Source organism: Mya arenaria, chromosome 10 (genome assembly GCF_026914265.1).
Source record: "Mya arenaria isolate MELC-2E11 chromosome 10, ASM2691426v1".
Classification (NCBI taxonomy): Eukaryota; Metazoa; Mollusca; class Bivalvia; order Myida; family Myidae; genus Mya; species Mya arenaria.
The window spans coordinates 30,562,599-30,586,246 of record NC_069131.1 but is presented as its reverse complement, the minus strand read 5'-3'; the positions used below and the strand labels follow the sequence as shown (position 1 = coordinate 30,586,246).

Here is a 23,648-nt window from a genome sequence, read left to right as displayed (position 1 = left end):
CCCTGAAATACAGATAAGAGTTACCATGAGTGGGTCCATAAATTTATATTGAAAACACCGCTGGGTCCATCCCTAAGTTTTGGGGTCCTCACAATAAATATTTTGTATTTGATATCAGACGCTGGCCCGTGAAAAAGATACATAGATACCTCGTGAGTTGCACCTATAGAGAAATATGGACACCGTTCCTTGTTCCTTCAATAGGTAAACACGAAGATACTGCATCCATAACTGAAAACGTGAAATAGTTTTGTAGACTTTAAACAATTTCAGTTATATAGAAGTGGGAAAAAAGAAACTCATCTTTTACTGCTTTTGTAATCCATGTCAGCTGGCGCGAAGTTGGAGCGTGATGAAGGTGTGTGTCAATGGGTCGGGAGGTGGTTGCGTTGAGGGAACTTCGTATCAGGTGGCAAGGGGCATCGCTTCCGGTTGCATGAGGCGTCACTTCCGGAACAATAGAAGCTAAAACATTGAACCAAATCATGTAATTCTATTTCAATATAAAGCCGATAATTTATAATAGAAAAAACCAAATAAATAACACGTCAATTCGGGACTGGTATTATGATTAAATACGTATTTAACACATGAGGTTGGCCCCTGAAATAAAGATAAGAGTAACCATGAGTGGGTCCATAAATTAATACTGAAAACACCCGCTGGGTCCATCACTAAGTTTTGGGGTCCTCACAATAAATATTTTGTATTTGATATCAAACGCTGGCCCTTGAAATAAATACATAAGATACCTCATGAGTTGCACCTATATAGAAATATGGTCAATACCCCATAGGTCCTGTCATAAGTACACACGAAGATACGTACTGCATACATAACTGAAAACGTGAAATAGTTTTGAAGGCTTTTAACAATTTCAATAACATCGATGTGGGAATAAAGAAACTCAGCTTTTACTGCTTTTGTTATTATGTTATCCAAGTCAGCAGGCAGGCGCGACGATTGAGAGGGTGTAGGTGAGTGTCGATGGGTCGGGCGGAGGTATCGTTGATGACACATCACTTCAGGTGGCAAGAGGCATCACTTCCGGTTGAATGAGGGGTCCTTTTGGTGGTTTAGGTGTGTTTCGATTGCTCGGGTTCCATGATGTGGACGGGGCCCTCACTATTAACGCATTGCAGGTGCAGGATGGTCGCGTAGACGGAAACTCAACTGAACAACCTGGTTAACTAGGATTCCGGACGGATTATCACATAACAGAATAATTTGCAATCAAATAAACATGAATTGGCTATTCTAACCTTTAATGAACTGAAGAATTATGTTTTGAAATATATATATATATATATATATTTTTTTTTTTTTTTTCAAAAATATACACACATATATCCCGATAAAGCGGCCACACTGCCTTTGAACTGTTTAGGTTATTTTAGAATGATCAAATTATCTGAACGCTTTGTTTTACCGACAATAATCGCAAAAAAAATCATAAAATGAATAGAAACATTTATGCATTATCCGGACATTTCAAGAAAGTATCAGCTATTAAAATAAATAACCAAACCAGCGAGCAAAATATGCAACATACCTGCAACCTGAAAATGTTTCTCGGTAGCCGCCAGCATGAAAACTGATCAAAGTGTTGGTTAGGTTGACCAAATCTCTATCAGTTCACTCAAACTTATGTCAACATGTCCACGGGCTAAATAGCTTTGTGCAAATTCAAAAGAATCTTTATACTTGTTATTCTTGTCGTGATGCTTGAAAGAAAAGTTTGTGCTGTCCTTGCGGGGCGAAGTTGTTGTGTATATGTATTTTATATAAACCCCAATACCATTTTTATTTTGTTATTTACCGAATTCCACCACAGCTGTCCTGTGATCATTTCGATTGAATCGTTCTTATAAACACATTTCACACTAACAATTCGCGCACGACTGGTTTCATGGGTGAAGTGCAAATTTATTCGCATTTGCTACGTACATGTACATATTGTTATTAATAATATTCTTAATAATTATGTATGGTATTTATGAATGCATGACATTGTATTTTGTAGCATCGTCTCTAAATCGTCTAAATTAGATTTAGTCTTACTTGCAATTAAGATGGATTGTTTTAAGGTAATTATTTGATATTCGAGTTTATCATATCAAATGTTAAATTGTAATATATAACCTGAAAACCTATTTTTATTATCATACATATCAATAATCATTGCACTTGTCATATGTATCTAGATGACCAGTAGAACTTATCTATGTCTTTGATGTTTGTGACTGCAGTTATATCTCGGTTACACACAATATAAAGTATCACACTAGCTTAAATTGATATGCCGACTAGGGTGCAACTATATTTACACACAGTGACTGTGTTAATGGTATGTTGGGGATTGGACGTCTCCCCCCCCCCCCCCCACGTGAACATTTCTATACGTATATTCATCTTCCATTTTAAGTGAAATTCGATTGAGTCATATTCACATATCAAATTCTTAGTTTTTATTGTGATTTCTATCCAAGATCTAATTTTCTATAACCTCACCCGCATGACTGAACAAATCCATTTGGATGGGTTTGTTAAAGCTGAACTCTCAAAGATTAACCATTTTTACAACTTTTTTTTATTTTTGTCTTGGAAAGGGCAATTTTTGCGTACATATCTGCAAGCCAATGATTTAAGATTGCATATAAAAATCAGATCCTAGATTGGCATATTTCCGTTGGAAAATTAATGTTTTATGGCATAAACCGTTCCTAAAAAAAGCATAATATTTGAACTTATATATAAAAAATGTGATTTTATTTTTGTCAGCAGTTTTTATAACTGGTTTCCGTGGATCTTGGCACGTTCCAAGACAAAAAATAAAAAAGAAAGTTGTCAAAACGTTTTATCTGCGAGAGTGCAATTTTAATGCCCTGTCACACGCATCCTCGGCTTATATGATACCCTGGGTAAATTGGCTAGGAAAACTTCGTAAATTTTGAATATTCATATGCATTTTCCGAACAATGAAATACAAAAATGAAAGAATCTCCTTCGTGAAGAGCTATCGGTATATTTAACAATATCCTGCCTAAAATTATTTGTAAGTCATGATCCTATATCATTATTTCGAATAGAGATTACAACCATTACTTTTCGGCCATAACCACACCGCTGGAATTCACCTTATTAGTTATTCATGAGTACGACAATTTTACAGCCGATTTACCTAGGGCTATCATATAGGTTACGCTGGGTTGCCGAGGATGGTCAAATCGAGCCGCCTTGCCACTGCGATTGCACGGCATTAAAGCGGCGTATAAGCACGATGGGGACACCGTGTCATCGCGAAGAACGCCGAATGATCGCCGGGCAAGCGCCACCGGTAACCATTGCATTCGCTCTGAGACCTCTACGTTGCCACGGCAACATCACGGCGATCCCAATAAGCTTTTATCAAAACGCCATGCGATGGCGTTTTTTTGTGGCGGGGGTATGCTCAATTTGCGCACCGTCGCTTGGCGTTCGTTGCGATCCCTATGCGTTCATTGGCGATGTCACTGCGTTGCCACGGCGATGCTTGCGATGCCAAAACGCGCCGATGTGCGTTCTTGATTTTTTCTGGAATGCCGTGGTGAAGCGGTCCTCGTGTAACAGGGGTTTTACTAATGGGATGTGGGATGGAGGCAATATGTATTTTCTCATATTCAAATTCATTACAAAAGGGTACGAAGAACCTCGCATGTGCTAACATTTTACATGTTTACGAATACACACAAATAGACACCTACATTTTAAACAAAGTCATTTTTCATTACGATACCGATACCTACACATGTGGTGAGGAGGTGTGTGAGCGGTCCGTTAGCTCAGTCGGTAGAGCACTCGCCCTGATAGCGAGGGGTCCCGGGTTCGAGCCCCGGTCTGGCTGCACACTTTTCTCACCCTGTGACATTTGGCGCCCAACAAGGGACCGTGGCACCACTGTTTGGCAGCATGATGCGCTCTCAGTGTTAATTATGTGCATTCCTTAGCACTGGTGTTCCTCAAATTCGCACGAATTTCCAGTTTGCGAAGAAGTATGTCATGGTACCGATCATTCGTGAAATCAACGTTTTATCATTTTACAAAATATATTTTTTTAAGGATGATGTAATATTATATTAAACAAAATTCACATGGTATCGGAAAATTGAAATTAAAATGAACTTCGAACGTCTAGAAAATATCTCCTAGGACACCATTATCTATGTTTTTGTTTTCCGTGTGGTAACGTCGTCTTAACTTTAAGCCCCGTCTTTCACGTTTTGGGGCTGTACTTTGTCACGCATGGAGGGATTTCGAAATTATTTAGCACGCGTGTTCAATACAGAAAGATGACGTGCCGCGAGAAAGACTCGCGTCCCTACCTCAAAGGTCGACGTCACATTTACAGGTTACTCGTGATGAAAAGATGCATTTACAGACTGTATTTCAGTTCAATCTAGCGTGTCCGGGTCTTAACTTTGTCATGCATGGAGTGATTTTAAAACTATTTATTACATGTGTTTGGTACATTGGTACTTTAAAGCTGTATTCTCACAGATTTACCATGTTTACAACTTTTACATTTTTTGTCTTGGAAAGAGCAAATATTTGCGTAAATATCTGCAAACCAGAGATATAAGATTGCTGACAAAAATCTGATCGCAGATATTTCGTATTTCCGTAGGAAAAATTACCAAACGGTTTAAGAAAAATGCATACAACATCAATTTTTGTACTATAAATATTATATTAATATAATATTAAAACGGCGATCTTATTTTTTGTAAGCACTCTTGTATAACTTGTTTCCATGGATTTTCGCGAAAATTGGCTCTTTTCAAGACATAAAATAAAAAAGTTATCAAAATGTTCAATCTGTGAGAGTGCAGCTTTAAAGCGATGTGTTGTATGCAAGACTCTATCTTAAAGTTCAAACTTACATTTTGAGTTTTATTATTATGGAAAACTGCATGTATGAAAACAGAGTATAGTTGATTGTGTCTGTGTTGTTACTTTGTTTTGCATGGAGGGATTTTACAACTTATTGGTACATGTGATCGGTACTTAACAATGCTGTGTAGGATGGCAAGACTCATTAACTCCCCTAAACAAGGGGTCCAACGTGTTTTGTGTTACAGCTCGTGTCTTAATTACACTTTTATTAACACACGCTTATTCTGATTCTGCATCACACAAAAACTGCATAATCCTTCCACGCCCAACATTAAAGTGTTTAAACATAGAACATTCAGTCGTATAGTGCCCATATAAGTACACTTACCGTCGAAAATAAAAAAAAATATGCAAACATTCAATGAAAAATAGCTAAAATAGGTACAAAAAAGGTGCACTTGACTAAAGAACACAGTTTTAAGTAACGCAATTTTCTATTTGCACTTTGTAAACAACTAATCGCTCAGCTTTTACATTCAATTATGTTTTTGTTAAGGTCTTTAGTTTAAAAAAACTGAGAGAAGCTTACATGTGTGGCCTCCGGGTAGGCGTATATATATTGCGAGAAAAGTGATAACACTTACTTACCCGGTGAAAATATCCCCCAAAACACCAAAATGTCTTCAAACACCGTCATTTTATTCCGCAGCACACAATTATCTCACTTTAAATTAGGCAAAAACAAAACCCGTTGAACCCCCTGCTTTACTTGAGGTCTGACATATACTTATAATTTATGGGTTGCTTTTCCTAAATGTAGACATTTTTATAAACAATAATCCTTTGAACTGAACGGCTTTTCGGGAGCATTCGATCGTCAGTTGCTGTGACAGCTGTTGAGTGAGTTTTTGTCAACTATTTACATACTAATATTGATTAGATAAATATTTCTTGAAATCAGCAATTTCATGATAACACAGAACGGGTAGATAATACAGAACAGGCAGATCCAGGCTTTGACAATAGCCTTGAGGTACAGAATGAATTTATGCGACCCTTCAGGGATCACATCGAAAACAACACTGGATGTATTTGGACCTCTTACACACTCAAAAAGTAAAACGTTTAAGTCTGCTGCAAGTTGATCGTGTAGTAATTTTATTTAGCAGTAAAATTTTATGACCTAACTCTTGAGAATCTTATTTATGTTTGCAATAATACACTTCACTGGCAATTAATTCAAACTTGGATTAATGTAATGAATACAACACTAAGATACTACATTTAATTAATGATATAATAAAAAAAGTAAATACTTCAACTGATGTACCGGCATCCATCCGAGGTTGCTTTTGATAAAAATGGTCGAGGAGTTCCGAATGCGAAGATCACAATTGTGCCCATTAAAGTTCCAGAGCAGTGAAAGCTTGAAAGTTAACAACGATAATGTGAACAACATACTAGTACGTTAAATTTATTTGGCGAAAGCTTGAATTGATCTCGATTTGCTAAATTACAACAAATGTTAAACCAGTGCTTAGACCACTCACCTGCGGAGACAAAAGACAGTACATGGTTATTGCAACATGCGACTGAATGATCAATTATTAACAAGCGTTTTATATAACTATGCTCTATTCATGTTGTCGCATATATTGTAACCTTTAATAGTAATAAAACGAGTTTTTAGTTTGAGTTGAGTTTGCAACGTTTGATTGAATTAAAAGAAGAGTTTTCTACCCTGTCTCATGCATTTTCATATAATCAAGAAATCATCAACCAATGTTCCAAAGGTATGTATGATGGGTAACGAATGAACGTATCCTGGTTGCCGACATTATAGACCGAAGCTAAGTTTATAATTATAATTAAAATAATAAATCATTAATCAAAATAAGTATTGAGTAATATTTCCATCAAAACTTCTTCTGATGTATGTTTCAAAAATTGATTATACGCTACAACCGTTGATAAGATCAAATAAAAATTTGCATATATGGGGTACTTTAAATATTGAAATGGTAAAACAGTCTCAAGGCCGAGTTTTATGTAAAACTCTTCAATCAAATTTTGATATTTAGCCTGAAGTAATAGTTTTTTGCATGACGAAAATAACACTAAATCTATTGTTTCATTCTTCTCCATATAATACAGCCACGCAGTTAAAAAGGTTTTTTAATTATATAATTATATTCATTTGTTTAAACAAATAACAGCGACATTGAGGAGAAAACCAAATAAATATAATTATGAAAAAAAACAAAAACAAGAATAATAATAATAATAATAATAATAATAATTTATCCTTGACCGCAAGGTCGAAAGAAATACATACATACCCATACACAAGAATTGGATAAACTGTTGACTGTGTACATAAATGTTGGTGTAACGTAACCGATGTCACTCGGGCGTTTGCACTGGTCGACCCAGTTGTCTATCCTTAATTATGAACGGATCTGCTGCTTCTAGGCCATCACCATTATTAATTTGTTCATAGTGTCGTGATATATTTTTTTTTTACTTTTTATTTTATAAAGGGTATGACAATATTACTTTATTATAAGCATATTGGATCCTCCCATTAGGTTTGTACAGAGTCTATCATTAACTTTTAATTACAACGTTTATAAATTCGTTGAAGCTGTTGTCGATGACAGTTTATATAGCATGTCGAATAGGTTATTGAGCGAACAGATTCTAGGCTTAAAAGTATCACGATTAAGAAACTGCTGTTTGCATCCTTAAAGCTTTATAATATGAACCTTTAAAACGTAATCGGTAGTGTCTATCAAAGAAATATTTCAATTGATATTTATGTATGTCATACAAAACAACTATTATATACTATTTCTTTGATAGACACATGAATGTACATTTTACCAAAATCAATTGATATATTTTATATGTGTATATTGATAAAATAAAGAAGAGTATTTTATTCAAATAAGTTGGTATCAGAAAAAAATGAATTGGCTTCAATTGCCAATTAATAACTTTTGTTCACAGTCTGGAGTCTATCACAGATTGTTCCTAGGCACATTAAAGTATTAAATGAATATGCACAAGATCAATGAGCAATTGCACAGATCAACTGTTAACATAAGCGGATCCAGGTGAGGGGCACCCGGCACTTGTCCCACCCATCAAAGCTGCACCTTGCACATAGAGTAGCAAGAGTAGTAAGAGTAGAGTTATGCTAAATTTTGGAAAAAAGGAGTTACTGTGTCATATTTTTAAATTATGTATTATGTATACCATAACCAATGGAAAAGCACCACACTTATTGTCGGCAACATTAAATCAAGAAATGATGTTAAAACATTTTTTTTTCATTAATTGTTTAGGTGTAAATAAAACTATATTTTCAGGGTTGAAGCACTTTATAGATTGCCGCCCTACAAAGCAAAACGCAATCCCCGTGTTGGAAATGGGATATCGACCAGTGACGCCAAAGACACCTGGACGTAGACCTTTGAAGAGACGATCGGGCATTGCCAGCTGGACAAGTACAATGGGCAGTCTCAACAGTATTTTCACTAGAAACCGCAATCCAAAAGTTGTAGTCTTTGCGTCCGACGCCTGGCTGACTCGGCGAAAATTTGGCCTTTATGTAAGTCATACCCTCACATACAATGGACCAAATATCACCCATCCAACCATTTTGTACATAGTTATATCCGTACAACGACCTGAATGGACTTCATGGCCACTCCATCATATGCTTTTGCATGTATCAAATAGTCAACAAGATCCTCGTACATCAGTTTAGGCCACGCATTGCTTTTGTTCTTTTCCCACTTCAAGTCCTCGGGTGGCAGCCCTGTAATAAGTAATGCATACATAAATCCTCTTTTTGGTATAACATTTATTTGCAAAAGAGTTGGAAGTATTTATGATTACAACCAAAAGTATAAATTAAAAGCCCAAGGCTATTTACAAAAAATTCTCACACCTGTCAAATCTCTTGGCAGTCAACAGGTCAACATTGCATGTACTCTGGCAAGTTTAACGGCTATTGTCATTGTTTATTTCAGTCAAGAAATATTGTTTACAACATTTTATAAATGTTTATTTGAAAAACCAAAAAAGATTCTTACTTTAATTACACGAACAATCCTCTAAACTTTTACTTCTGTAACAGCGGACGGTCACGTGACAACAAAATGGCGGCGGTCTAATTTAGGACATATGAATCGTCTATAGCGATCGGAAAAAGAGATTCCTGTCATATGACTGTCTTATTTTTGTGCAATGCTAAACAGTCAACGACGACAGTTAAAATTCTTTTAACTTATTACACATTTCTGGAGAACTTGTTATAATTAGTAAATGAATAATAAAAGGTCAATCTTGTTTCTGTCCCTTTTAAAATGAAAAGACATAGAGGAAAGCAAATCGGAGGGTTAATTTCATATATTTTAAGTGAATCACACTAGGTTTATGATAACAACTCTCATTGCTTTCTATTTTATGGAAGACCTCTAATATATACATGTTATCTGTTTTCTTTTTATTAGCATATGTTTTGGGTTATATGTAGGAATCGATGTATGTCTGACAGAGAAAGTCATTAGCGCGACTCCTTGCCAAAAGTTGAATATTTTTAAGGCACAAATATGCTCACCAATGCCACTTAATATCGGTATTATATATTTGTTATAATCCGTATATGATGTTCATATAATGAAATATGATTTAATATTGTCTCAAGATAAGTGTTTCAATGAATGTTTAAAAACAGTCATAATACCAGCCAAGCTTTTGTTTGCCTGCAATATTTAACCATGTGTTATTATACAGCAATTGGATTTTGCCATTGAAATATTACAAAAAGACAGTTACAATTTTGAACTCCATCCCTAGAAACAAACTACTAAATACCGCGTGTCAAACCATACATAGGATAACAAGAAAACTCTCTAACGCAGATGCTGAATACCTTTCCAGGAATATTGTTTGAAGGAATACTTATCTTGATACAAACTTGAATAACTCTATTCACTTTGGTGAAAAAAAGAATCCTTTAAGCATGACACATTATATCGACGAAATTAGAAAGGTCGGACAATAATTCCAAAATACATGATTTAACGCAGATATTCGGATTGATTTCGACTTTATTCTTTATCTTTCTCATAATAAATGCTTTTGCTTAAAACAAATAGAAGGTTGCAATGAGGGAAATGTCGTATATTAGATATTTTCTAAATTTATGTCTCTCGAGGCGTACATTGGGTGTAATTGCGTATATAGGAAAGCTTTAAATATAATATCACTCGAGGCGTAAGGATTATATTATCTCATGTTTATATTCTTACATTATATGATACCTAAATTCAAATCAATTGCTTGGTGTATTGCTAAGTTTACTGTTTGAATTCAAGCATATAAATTCTTAATCACGTTTTATTCAGTCCAGGATTTGTATTTTATCTTCCGTATTAGAATTTAGCACTTTGTCATTGCTAATTAGGATGTTATTTCTTTCGTCTTCTTAAAATATTGGCATTCGCATTACAAGAACTTATATGGCGGATTCAAAAGTAGTAATTTGAAAATGACAGGTTCTCTGTAAATAACCGTAAATCCCGAAAAGTAGTAGAGATTAATCTTACGGATGTAGAGCAAGCATGGAATTTGAATTAGAGAAACATCCAATTACTTGTTTGAGAATTAAGTGTTAAGGCAGATTAGATCAGATAAAAACACGTTATGTATTCCTTTTTGGAAAACATTATTCATTGATTGAACATTACTATAAAACAACTTATTAAGTCTCTGCGAAGATTGCCATTAAATTCCATAAGAACGCAATGTTAAGGGGAAACATTTAACGCATCATGTAATCAGTTAACAACGTCGCACGCGGTCTTTGAGTGAAATGTTAAGAAATGCTTAATCGTCAATTTGTTCCCAAAATGGATACTTTAAGGTATTTGTAAAAAATACATTTTGTTCAATGTTTCCAAAGCATATAGGTTAAAATATTAGCTCTAAGCGATCTTCTAAATCCTTAATTATCCTGCATGCAGTTTATATGTTTTATAAATTTACTTTATACACCACTGATACTTAGGTTTTATGGAAAGGGATAATTTCCGATAGTAAGATTCCAAGTTAAACTGTCATGTTTAGTAACTCATGATAACATAAACATTATTGCATATCAAATCGATAGACTGTTGTTCACCAAGTTGCTTCTATTTTCATCAGATAAAATCGTGAAATTTTAATTATTATAATAAAGGGGCGATCGTCGACAGCCGATTTTCGAAGGTTTGGTTCTTCCTGATAAAAAAGTAGTTTCATTATTTATATAAAATCTACAGAAACATGCACAGTAGCAAACAGTTTACACATAAACCCCGTTAATGGCACAGGGTCAATGCCAACTACATATAACACAAACGAAACAAAGACAAACACAAACAAGAAACAGAGAACAACAACACCAAACTCAACAAACAACACATATCATATATGCTAAATAAAAATTAGGTGTGTTTATCACGGATTGTTAGGTACCGCCTTTGAATGACCAATAATATGTAAATTTACTGTAGGTTTAAACCAATTGTTGTGCACAGCCTCACTCTTATCCCAACAATCCTGTATAAAGGAAACAGAAAAAAAGCAAAATCTTATCAAAGTATGCATTACCTTGAAGAAACTTAATATAAATAGAAATAACAATAAACTTATTGGTGAACGCCAAGTACTTTATTGATTAGGGATCCCAACTCTTTCTGCAGACAAATGAATACAATTCAGAATACTTAATGGTATATCATTTACACGCACAATTTATGAAAATCACTACAAGAAATTTTATCATTACTAGTACCAATCAAATCTTAGTCTCATGTTAAGCTTTTCAATATAGCATTTTGTATATGGCGTTATAAACAGATGGATAAGTCATACGTCAAATACAGCTTAAATTTTAAATGTATCTTTTATAAAGCATGTTACAAATACTTTGAAATGTTATTAGTAAGCCTCCTTTGTTTAAATAGGCAGGATTACTGTTTAACATAGTTCTGGAATGTTCATAGTTACAACTTTATCACATCTATTCTGAGAAATCTTGGATATTAAGTAATATAACAAATAAGGTGTGGATATTTCAGGTTGGAGTAGAAAAAGCGTCCATTAAGTGGTTTTGCTATAGGTGTTTTGATGCAAAACCTTTTCAGTTTTCGTCGCACAAAAGTTGCTTATCCCAATCGGGTTTATTCAACTCCGTTGACCCCACTTTCAGGCAAAATTATTTTGACACGAACTAGGAAGGACATTTCTTGAGCGGGTTAAGTACCTTATTGTAACAATTTGAGCTAAAGCAAAGTCTTAACCACTGGGGATATTTGTAAATATCGGACTAGACTAATTATAGTAACACATATCATTTAAAAATAAACTTTAGTCCGGGTTTTTTAATAATCAATGTAAAGCAATTGGTGGAGCATGATCAGAGACCATTACAATATTTAGAATATTCAGCAGATAGCTGTCTGATTGTTAGCGATTGCCACTCTTTCTTAGATACTGGCATTCAATCTTATAATCATTCCACGATACTTGAATTTGAAATTTGAACTCTTTAGTAATGGTATCATTTCTTCCATTTAAATAAATCAATCTCTTTAAGGAAATGTAATACAAGCGCTACAAGTTTCCTGTTTCCTGGAATTATAATACAATTACGGCTATTAATTAGTAAACCAGGAAATACAATTAGAAAAAGGAGAACAGAGACAACAAATTACATTTTTACAGATACTATTAGTTCAAATAACCAAAAGGATAATGTTTTGTTTGAGATAACGTTTAACATGAAATAAAGCAGATTCAATTTAGATTGAAATTAGCCCTAACAATAATACATAATACGTGTAGCAAATACCTCTAAAATATTGGGGCCCTGTTTATATTTACACCCGAATTATTGGGTCCACGGTGTATTTATTGGGGCATACCTCAATATTGGGTCAAAGACCCAACATATAAGGACCCAACATAATTGTTTGTTTTAAATGTATCTGCAGGGTCAAATACGTGATTGCAACCTGTATTCCTAAACACATTTATTGGGTCGCAATTTCACTGTTGGGTCGCCAAATATACACGCACCGTGTTTCGTGTATATTTGTATATTATAGCCACAATTGTTGGGTCATAAATTTTCTCGCAAAACCTGGTGAAAGTGATGATATATAGTAGACAAAATTGGCTAGGGGCCCAAAAAGAGTCCCTTTAAGCCAAAACAAAAGTGACAGTTAATATGGTTCCGAATTAACCAACAATGTTGCCTAGATGCCCCTTAAGGTTACCTTTAGAGCTAAGAAAGCTACAAGCTGTAATGGAGATCAGTGATCCAACAACATATTATACATGAATACCTGTTGGGTCATAAATTGTTTTCATACAAGTCCTGTTCCCATAGAGACCATGACCATTGAGACAGTTTACTCACGGGCCAAGACTAGTGAGACAGTTTAATCTCAGACCAAGACTAGTGAAGTATCAGGCAGTGCTAACCAAATGGAATTGACACAACAATGTAATATATACTACTTACAAAACCCTAAGAACTGTTGGGTCATTAATTTTTTTGCAAAACCTGATGAAAATGATCATATATAGTAGACAAAATTGGATAGGAACTCTTTTGAATCCCTTTAAGCCAAAACAAAAGTGACAGTTTTGGTCAGACCTCGGGCCAAAAACTTGCTCAGGATGTTTTTCTTGATGATGTCTTGATCGAGTTCAGTCATGGATGGGGCAAGGTCAAAAAATAGGTCAGTAGGTCAAATCTTCGAAAAATCCTGTTTACCCTGTAGGAGCCCCATTTTTTGCCCAATCTTCCTGAAATTCAGTCAGAATATTTGTTTGATGATATCTCAATCGAGTTTGACCATGGGTTGGGCCAGGTCAAAAAGTAGGTCAGTAGGTCAAATCTTTGAAAAATCCTATTTAGGCTTTAAGGGCCACATTTTTTACCCAATCTTCCTGAAACTAGCTCAGGATTATTTCTTGATAATATCTTGATCAAGTTCAATCAAGGGTGGGGCCAGGTCATAAAGTAGGTCAGTAAGTTAAATCTTAAAAAATCACAAACCTTCACCTTTGACATTAGTGCGTAAATGGGCACTCCCAACCCCTATTGCATGCACAATTGTGAAAAAGTGCCTTCATGCTAGACCCAGTCCTTTTGGGGCATGTGTCATGTGACTGTGACAGCTCTTGTTAATCATTTCTTTTTATATGCCCAAAGAAACTTTGGTTGTATTTTGTTATGGCGCATCTTCCGCTTGTCCATCCCTCTGTCTGTTTGTCTGTCAGCCATTCTTGTCCGCTCAATAACTTTAATACTATTCAGCTTAGGGCAACCATGGATTAAAAATTTATGACCCAACAATTCTTAGGGTTTTGCAAGTTATATATATATTACATTGTTGGGTTAATTTTTTTATGACCCAACAATTATTCAGAGTTCTCATGGAATATATAAAAAAAATGTATAATACATTGTCTTTTTGTCTGTTAGCCATTCTTGTCCGCTCAATAACTTTAATACTATTCAGCTTAGGGCAACCATGGATTAAAAAATTATGACCCAACAATTCTTGGAGTTTTGCAAGTTATATATATATTACATTGTTGGGTCAATTGTTTTATGACCCAACAATTATTCAGAGTTCTCATGGAATATATAAAAAAATGTATAATACATTGTTGGGTCACCAATCTCAAATACTACCAGTAGCTATCTTTAATTTGAAGGTTATGTTATCGGGCACCAAGGCAACACTTAATTAGGGACCAAATCAATGTCAATGTCACAGTTATCTGATATATAGAATGCCTGTGCACTCAAACATTTCTGCTCAATACCGTAACTTGAATAACTCGATCAATAGGTCATCGCCACCGTGATCTTTAATCTAGTCAGTACCATTAATTGAAACGCATTCAGCTAAGGACTACCTTATGTGGTGTTATAGATGATCATGGTCTGTAGTTGATGCTTATTTTTATACCCCCAGAAACCAAGTTTGAGAAGGGGTATATAGGAGTTGGCATTGCCGTTGTTGTCGTCATTGTCATGGTTGGTGTAGGCATGAAAAACTTTAACCTTGGCTATAACTTCTTTGTTCTTGAAGCTACTGCAATGAAACTTCACACAGCTGTTTACAATCACAAGGGCTTTAATCTGACCAAGAGCCATAACTCTGTGATGCTTTGTTGTCAGAATTATGTTTATGGTCTTGGGAAATAATAGACGAGAGTTGACCTCCATGCACGGGACTTATAGTTTTGAATTGTCTCTTCAAGACGATTATTGAGTAATAGCCCATAATAACAAAACCTTGTTGTGTCAGGAGCTGGGGCAGAAGTACTGATGGTTCTAGGGTTTTTGTGTCACCTGCTGTAGGCAGAAGGTGACACTAAACGATCACTTCTCTGGCGTCTGTCTTAGTCCGTCTGTCCAGCCGTCTGTCCGTCCATCTGTCTGTCCGTCACACTTTTCATGTCACGCGTTTTAGCTCACCTGAGCAAAGCTCAGGATGAGCTACTGTGATCGCTCGAGGTTCTGGCCTCTGGTGTCCGGCGTCCGTCAACATTTTACAAACGACATCTACTCTGAAATCACTCGTCCGTTTGCAACCAAAATTCATCAAAAGCATTAGTAGACAGGGGGACACAATTATTGTTAAAAGTTTCTAGCTTGAGTTATTTCCCTTGCTGTGAGGCCATATTTTGCAACATGACTATATTTTTCATTTAACAACTTCTCCAAAACCACAATGCCTTGAGCTTTAAATTTTGGTATGTGGCATCACCTAATGGTCCTCTACCCAAATAATGACCCCCGGGCCAAAAATGGCCCCGCCCTGGGGCTTATCAGTTTTTCATAGGGAAATCTTTCAAAAATCTTCTTCTCTGAAACCGTAAGGCCAAGACCTTTCATATTTGGTATGTAGCATTAACTAGTGGTCCTCTACCAAGATTGTTCAAATTATGACCCCCTGGCCAAAAATGGCCCCGCTCTCGGGCTTGTCAGTTTTTCATAGGAAAGGTTTAAAAAATCTTCTCTGAAACCGTAAGGTCCAGACCTTTCATATGTCTTTTATTACAGCACTTTTATGCTCATTCAGGTGCAGATTTTTATGCATAACTGTGATTTTATTCAGGTCTTGTTCCCTTCGATACTGAGACTAGTGAGGCAGTACATTCTCAGACGAAGACTAGCGAGACAGTTGAAGGTCCTGATCCTATAGAAACTGAGACAAGCAAGTCGGTTGTTGATCCTGATCCCATAGAGACTGTGGCAGTTGACTCTCAGACCGAGACTACTGTTGAAACTGATCCTGCAACATCTAGTCGTAAATTGTCTTTATCATTGTCACTATTTATCATGCAACTCCTGTTGTCTACTGCCCTAATAAACCTAAATCTACTAACCCAATAAACTACGTAGGTTTATTGGGTTAGTAGCACTATGGGCCAAACTGTGTAAAAACACTTTTATATCTTAATTATAATATATTTCATATATTGTAAAGTCATCATACATGGTGTCATTTGTAAAATCAGACACTTTTTTGAGAGTGGATCTACTAAACTATTTAAAGTGTAGAGTTTGGGTCGATAAATTTACAAAATAAATAAACGCCAGAATGACGTCACATTTACTAAATTATGACGTCATTCTTCTTACATTCTGCATAACGACATCTATTTTAAACCGGATAGTCATTAGTTTTATTTTAAAAATGGGTTTTGCATGATAAAAAAATTACCATGTTAGTAGTTTGGTGTATTGGGGTTTATTTGGCTCGTGGCAAAAAATTGGAAAGCTCGCTAAAGCTCGCTTTCTTAATTTTTCTTACACTCGCCAAATAAACCCCAATACACCAAACTACTAACATGGTAATTCTTATATATTGTCGATCTAATTCCAAAAGGACTGAACTCATTCACAGTTGTGAAGGAGTTACGTCCTTTTGTAATTAGATCAACTAATAATAGTAACCACTGTTTTCTGACATCATACATTTTGCAGGTTTGCAATGATGTCTTTATACCCCCCAAAACAAAGTTTGGGGGGGGGGGTATACTGGAATCGGGTTGTCTGTTTGTCCGTCCGTCTGTCTGTCTGTCTGTCTGTTTTTTTTTTGTCCGGGATTCATCTTTGTCGTTATTGAACAAATCTGTTTCAAACTTTCAGATATTAATAGCCATGCTGTAAACTTTCGCCTCTGTGAAATTGGTACGGGTGACATGACCCTGACCAGAGTTATCTCCCCTTGATGTGTTAAAGTAGGCAAAATAAGCCCTGTCCGGGATTCATCTTTGTTATTATTCAACAAATCTTTATCAAACTTTCAGAAATTAATGGTTATGTTGTAAACTTTCGCCTCTGTGAATTTGGTACAGGTCACATGACCCTGACTGGAGTTATCTCCCCTTGGTGTGTTAAAGTAGGCAAAATTATCTTTGTACGGCCTACTCCAGGGCAAACAACCTAGACATGGAGGGGTGGGTGGTATTCGTTAGCCTATGGCTTACAGTTCTAGTTTATTACAGTAGCTTTTTATGCTCATTCAGGTGCAGATTCATGCGTAACTGTAAGACCCTTCGAGACTGAGACTAGCGAGGCAGTACATTCTCAGACGGAGACTAGCGAAGCAGTTGAAGGTCCTGATCCTATAGAAACTGAGACAAGCAAGTCGGTTGTTGATCCTGATCCCATAGAGACTGTGGCAGTTGACTCTCAGACCAAGACTACTGATGAAACTGATCCTGCAACATCTAGTGGTAAATTGTCTTTATCATTGTCACTGTATATTGTCGATCTAATTCCAAAAGGACTAAACTCATTCACAGTTGTGAAGGAGTTACGTCCTTTTGTAATTAGATAGACTAATAATAGTAACCACTGTTTTCTGACATCTTACATTTTGCAGGTTTGCAATGATATCTTTTATTAAAGCAGCTTTTTATGCTCATTCAGGTGCAGATTTTTATGCATAACTGTGATTTTATTCAGGTCTTGTTTTCTTCGAGACTGAGACTAGCGAGGCAGTACATTCTCAGACGGAAACTAGCGAAGCAGTTGAAGGTCCTGATCCTATAGAAACTGAGACAAGCAAGTCGGTTGTTGATCCTGATCCCATAGAGACCGTGGCAGTTGACTCTCAGACCGAGACTAGTGTTGAAACTGATCCTGCAACATCTAGTGGTAAATTGTCTTTATCATTGTCACTATATATTGTCGATCTAATTCCAAAAGGATGTAACTCATTCACAATTGTGAAGGAGTTACGTCCTTTTGTAATTAGATAGACTAATAATAGTAACTACTGTTTTCTGACATCATACATTTTGCAGGTTTGCAATGATATCTTTTATTAAAGCAGCTTTTTATGCTCATTCAGGTGCAGATTTTTATGCATAACTGTGATTTTATTCAGGTCTTGTTCCCTTCGAGACTGAGACTAGCGAGGCAGTACATTCTCAGACGGAGACTAGCGAAGCAGTTGAAGGTCCTGATCCTATAGAAACTGAGACAAGCAAGTCGGTTGTTGATCTAGAAGTCGGAGGCAAAATTACCTATTTATATTTCAAAGTGATATAAACCTTCAAAGCAAATAAATAGGATCCTGATGAAACAACTACAGATGCTGTCTCGACGGGGTCCAAACTATTTACATATCAAATTGGTTACAGGGTTGATTGTTCATACTTCTTTATATCCAGAAGTTCTTTTTACAATATTCAGTTAAAAAAACTAATGTCTTGCTGTCAGTTTTTGATTGCCTCCAACTGTCCCCACTTTCAGGAAACGACTTAAGCCTCTTGGTGGGCCAATTTGGAAATTGGTTCCTGATCCAATTTTGTTAACAGATCTGATCATCATGTCTACTAGAAGTAAGACATGTTATATCTAAATCCATACATTTTGAAATTTTAAATTCATTCAGCCCTAGTGTCAAAGATAAGCGTGGAATCATACCGATTCGACCCAATAGCTTAATGCATTTTATATATTATATATAATATATTGGGTCTAAAGCCCCAGTAAAATGATGGGTCTGACCCAAGAAGTTGGTGACACTAAAAAGGTACCTATGTCTCACGATTTTCTGATGTATATTGATATACATAGCATTCCAACAGTCAATCTATACTGTATATAGGACAGTGACGCCTGTATCACTATTATATCTAGTAGGTCCCAATAAATATGGATAGGATTATAGTCCCAATAAGTTGGCGAGTTTAAGTATATATATATATATATATATATATATATATATATATATATATATATATATATATATATATATATATATATATATATATATATATATATATATATATATATATATATATAAATTTAAAATACGCATAAGCATGAACATTATGTTTCGAACATTCCAAATCGTCTGTTTGATAATTTGGATATATATATATGTATATATATATAGTTTTGCACAAAATTTACAGCGTTTTAATCAGAAGTGGGAGTTTTTTTTGTCAAAACTATGGTGAATGAAAATGTATTTAGACGACAATAGATACGTATGTCGACGTGGACTATTGTTATCAACGAAAAAACAGTAGTGGATAAGTATGAGAATGTAAACAAAACGAATGGTATTCTCTCTGTCAATTAAATGTATTTATTTAGTAAAGGCCATAAACTTATATAAGTCAAGATTATTAAAATTTGAACGTAATAAGGTCAATAAATACATGACAATAACAACATTATCAGACAAATCAACACACTAAATTTGATTGTAAATATGTGTGTGTATGCATTAAACCATTTGAACATAATGTATAGATTATTCTTAAATATTAAGTCACACAAACGAACGAAATAATGTGTTGATGTTTGCTGCCATGCAATGAAAACAGAAACTCCAGAGACAAGCCCTCCAGAGTTACAAAGATCATGCGTGTTTAATGACACATAGATCAATGACAAACAAACATACAATAAGACATACAATACATTACAAGGCAGCATATATTGTTCAGCAGAACTTTTAGAACTAACAGCAACAATGAGCTTCAACGTCATAAAACAAATGAGACATATCATGTATCATCTAACACATGTTGGAACAGAAAGCATAACGGCTAGACACAATATGTATGTGTGCTTCTTTTTTATTTTATTTTTTATAAAAGTCCAGTCAACATTTGATAATAATGTCGTTTTTAGTAAAACATATAATACAGATATTATGTTCTTTCTTTCTTTAGGTGTACCATTATAATGTTCGATGTAACTGTAACTGTACGAACAAAGAATAGTACATTTAAACAAGGTGTTTATTGTGTGTTTATAAATTGTGCATAGTTCTAGAAAAAATGTATTCAAATGTAAAAGGAGATGCTTTTTTCTATGTCTTTGGTTTAATCAGATATTCATATAGCTTGAATGATAAAGGTCACATAACTTTTATCATAAAGCGTCAATCATTCAGCTGTTATTGCTTTTATAAAAGTTTTAATCCTATATATTCAATCATAGAGCTCTCCGTATTGTGTTTTGTTTTAAACGTACTTGCAAAACAAATCTTAAACGTATGATATTTCTCAAAGAGAAAATTAATACACTCAACTTAACTCCAAACAAGACAAGAACACTAGACACCTATTAGAAAAAAAACACTATCAATAAATTCTGAACCCACACATTCGTCTGACTTATTGTAAAGGTAACGTACCTCGTTTCGCCTTTCTGAAAAGCTTTTTTTGTTTTATACTTAAACCTATTTTATTCTCATCTAATATCAAAAAATGATGAATTGTGTTAAGATATACGAGCATCATTTAAGCTTCCTAAACACTAACAAAAACACGAATAAGGAAAATAATGAAAGTGTATGACAAGGAATAGGGCGAGAAGTATCTGAAATCAAATATTCGAAGTAATTATCAACCCCTACAATACATTTATAATAGACTATGAATGAAACATTAAAAAAAAATTCTGAAATCAAAAGAATGCAAAAGGGTATTGAATAATATTAAAGGATGGAACAACTCATATTTCAATATATATCTCTTCAATCTTGACCATCGTACAAATGCAATAAATGATCCCAATCTATGTTTTCAGCCAGGGATTAAAGACTATGTTTTCCTGACTAGATTTTGCATTAATAGGAAGACTGTATGAAAGCTATTTGGCCGAATTCCTGTTCCATTTCGGATACTTTATCAAATATTGAGTTAATATAGTCTTATTACTTACATGTATTTCAAGTTTTAAAATCGAGCATAAACGTTTTTCGGAAAACAAAACGATTTATGAAGCAATTCGCGGCACGAAATAGTTGTTAGTGCAAAATACATTAGCCAAGAAGACAAATGCGTTATTTCCATTTTAAATAATTGAATGTGAAACAACCATCTGAAGGAGTAAGATCGATTACAAATTTGAATGCATTTTGGCATGATATAATTAATGATATGTATGCGAGAAGAAGTGTGAAATAACCAAAATGTTGATATATTTGTAGACTGTCTTTGCCTAAAAAGCTAGACTTTGCGAAACGCTTTTTCTAATAAAGGTGTATACATCAGTTTCTAATCTTCTAATAACACACTTTAAATTAACGCAATTTCCTTTCATCATGAACAAAAGGTTTCGTTATTTTTTAGACTTAACAAAATATACAAATTTGAAACAAAAATAAATATCAAACCTGGTCTGGCCGAAAGTCTTCTAAAATACATTCGTATGTTTGTAGAATAAAGAATTGTGAAGTGAAGTAGGACAAAAAATAATAAAGTGCGTGCATGTAGACGTTTATGTAATACAGTGCGCCTTTGGTAACAGCATAGGAAAACCATGTATTAACAATGATTCAATTATTTGTCCTTTCCACGTTCATTTGACAAAATATATCAGTTACTAAGGAGGTTAACTTAATTCTAAGCTCATTTTCTCATACAGATCAGACGTGTGTCTTTTCAGTCACAGAACTGTCTCATAATTCGATATATGAAATCCCGATTCTTTAATAGACATGTTACACAGCGACGATACAATTGACATTACTGGACAAGAATGACTCTCCAAAAGCGTCTGTCACACACACACACACACACACACACACATACACACACACACACACACACACACATATATATATATATATATATATATATCACGCCTCCGACACAAATGACGCAACGCCATTGGTCTAGGACTGGTCAAGTGGTGACCCCATATTTTTCCATATTGGGTCACCAAATTTATATCGTACCAAAATGGCGTCTATTTTCTGATTCCGATTAATAAACGAAACATCTAAACATGTTAACAGGTTGCCGACGTGATATATACGTAACGGGGTTAGTATGTGACAGCTTTCCTCTCAACCGATATGGTTTCCTTTGCCCGTATATCCCATATCGGGTCACATACTAACCCATTAACTTATAATATCTTAATCAACTGGCTTAAGTTGTTAAAGGCTACCAGAGACAATTAAACAAGATAATAATATTTCGATTACGTACCAAATTTGAATAATAAACACTACATAGGCACATTAGAAGGACTCGTTCATATATTTTATGCTTGAACATTTGTTTTGAACATCTTTTTTAAACTGTTGAAATTTAGTTATTGTACTTACATTCATGAACACAAACCAAACATAACTGCCAGAAAGTTCATTTTAATAGCATTTAGTAAACCCAACTCTGAAATGATTCAACTTTCTATTACAAGCTTTATAAATGTTATTCGGCAAAAAAGAGCTTTCAATATTTATTAAAACAAGAACAATTTTGAACTTTTGTTTATGTTCTATTCCTAGAAGCATTGTGTTTACATTTTAAAAGAAATCAAAAATGAAATATATGTCTGACCGTTTAAAACGTAAACGTGTCCTTTAAATAGACAACAGCGACGTAAGTCAACTTTTTATAACGAATTAAAATGGTCCTAGGAATGTGTTGTTACCTAAAAGGTTCAATGAAAATGAAAATTTATTTTCATTATCCTCCATGTTGTTCAATATATAGTTATATGTGCTTTGCACCATGTTTACAATAAAATTTTAGGTAAACCTCCACATTTGCGAATATCTAACATAACAATGTGAAGCTATTACCAATACATATAGCTGTTTAAGAATATAGTCATATAGTCAGTTAAAATCTAGAAAAGACTGACATGCTGTGAACCGAACATTTTTTAAAACTTGACGACACTTGCTATTGACCTGGAGTCAAATGACTCCTACCACGTCCCATTGTTCGTCTGAGGCGGTTGATCGGAGATTAAGAGTATTTAACGAAGCAAAAGTAAAATTCTTTGAATAATTTCATAAGAAAGGTGTAATGGACTAGTTAAATAATCTTATCAGCAACCTCAATACTCGTTATTATAGAATTATATATGTTTGACTTTTGCTTTTGATAGATGAATTCCTAAGTAAATAAATAAATGCCAGATGTTTTAACCAACAACCTTTTGACTAGGGCACACAAAGGGTCAACTGTATATTATCCTGCAATTGCTGCAAAAACATGCGTTTGTGCTTCAATTATTCCATTCCTGAAAATTTAATACTCTTGTTTACAAAAATATGATAATATCGACGTTCATGTATGTACCGTAAGGGTTGATCTAGCTTCATTCGAATTTCGCTGATATGATTTAAAAAAATTAACAGAATAAGTAAAATTCAAACAATTTTTGTGTCACTACCTTGCGACTATATGGTTACCAT

At 34.7% G+C, this 23,648-nt stretch overlaps 1 protein-coding gene across 1 annotated transcript; it reads left to right on the top strand.

Moving 5' to 3' along the window:
- Positions 1-324: 324 nt before the first annotated feature.
- Positions 325-18,517, top strand: LOC128204577 (uncharacterized). Its single transcript, XM_052905983.1, has 6 exons — positions 325-358; positions 8,244-8,381; positions 16,071-16,262; positions 17,488-17,697; positions 17,930-18,121; positions 18,354-18,517. Exons 1-6 carry the CDS (start codon positions 325-327, stop codon positions 18,515-18,517), a joined length of 930 nt encoding a protein of 309 aa, XP_052761943.1.
- Positions 18,518-23,648: the final 5,131 nt, after the last annotated feature.

What these genes read in the sequence shown, in the direction of transcription:
- LOC128204577 (XM_052905983.1), top strand. Translation starts at nt 325, where the DNA reads ATGTCAGCTGGCGCGAAGTTGGAGCGTGATGAAG. An exon ending in GAAGTTGGAGCGTGATGAAG is followed by an intron (nt 359 to 8,243) that starts GTGTGTGTCAAT and finishes CTATATTTTCAG; the next exon opens with GGTTGAAGCACTTTATAGAT. An exon ending in TGATCCTGCAACATCTAGTG is followed by an intron (nt 18,122 to 18,353) that starts GTAAATTGTCTT and finishes GATTTTATTCAG; the next exon opens with GTCTTGTTCCCTTCGAGACT.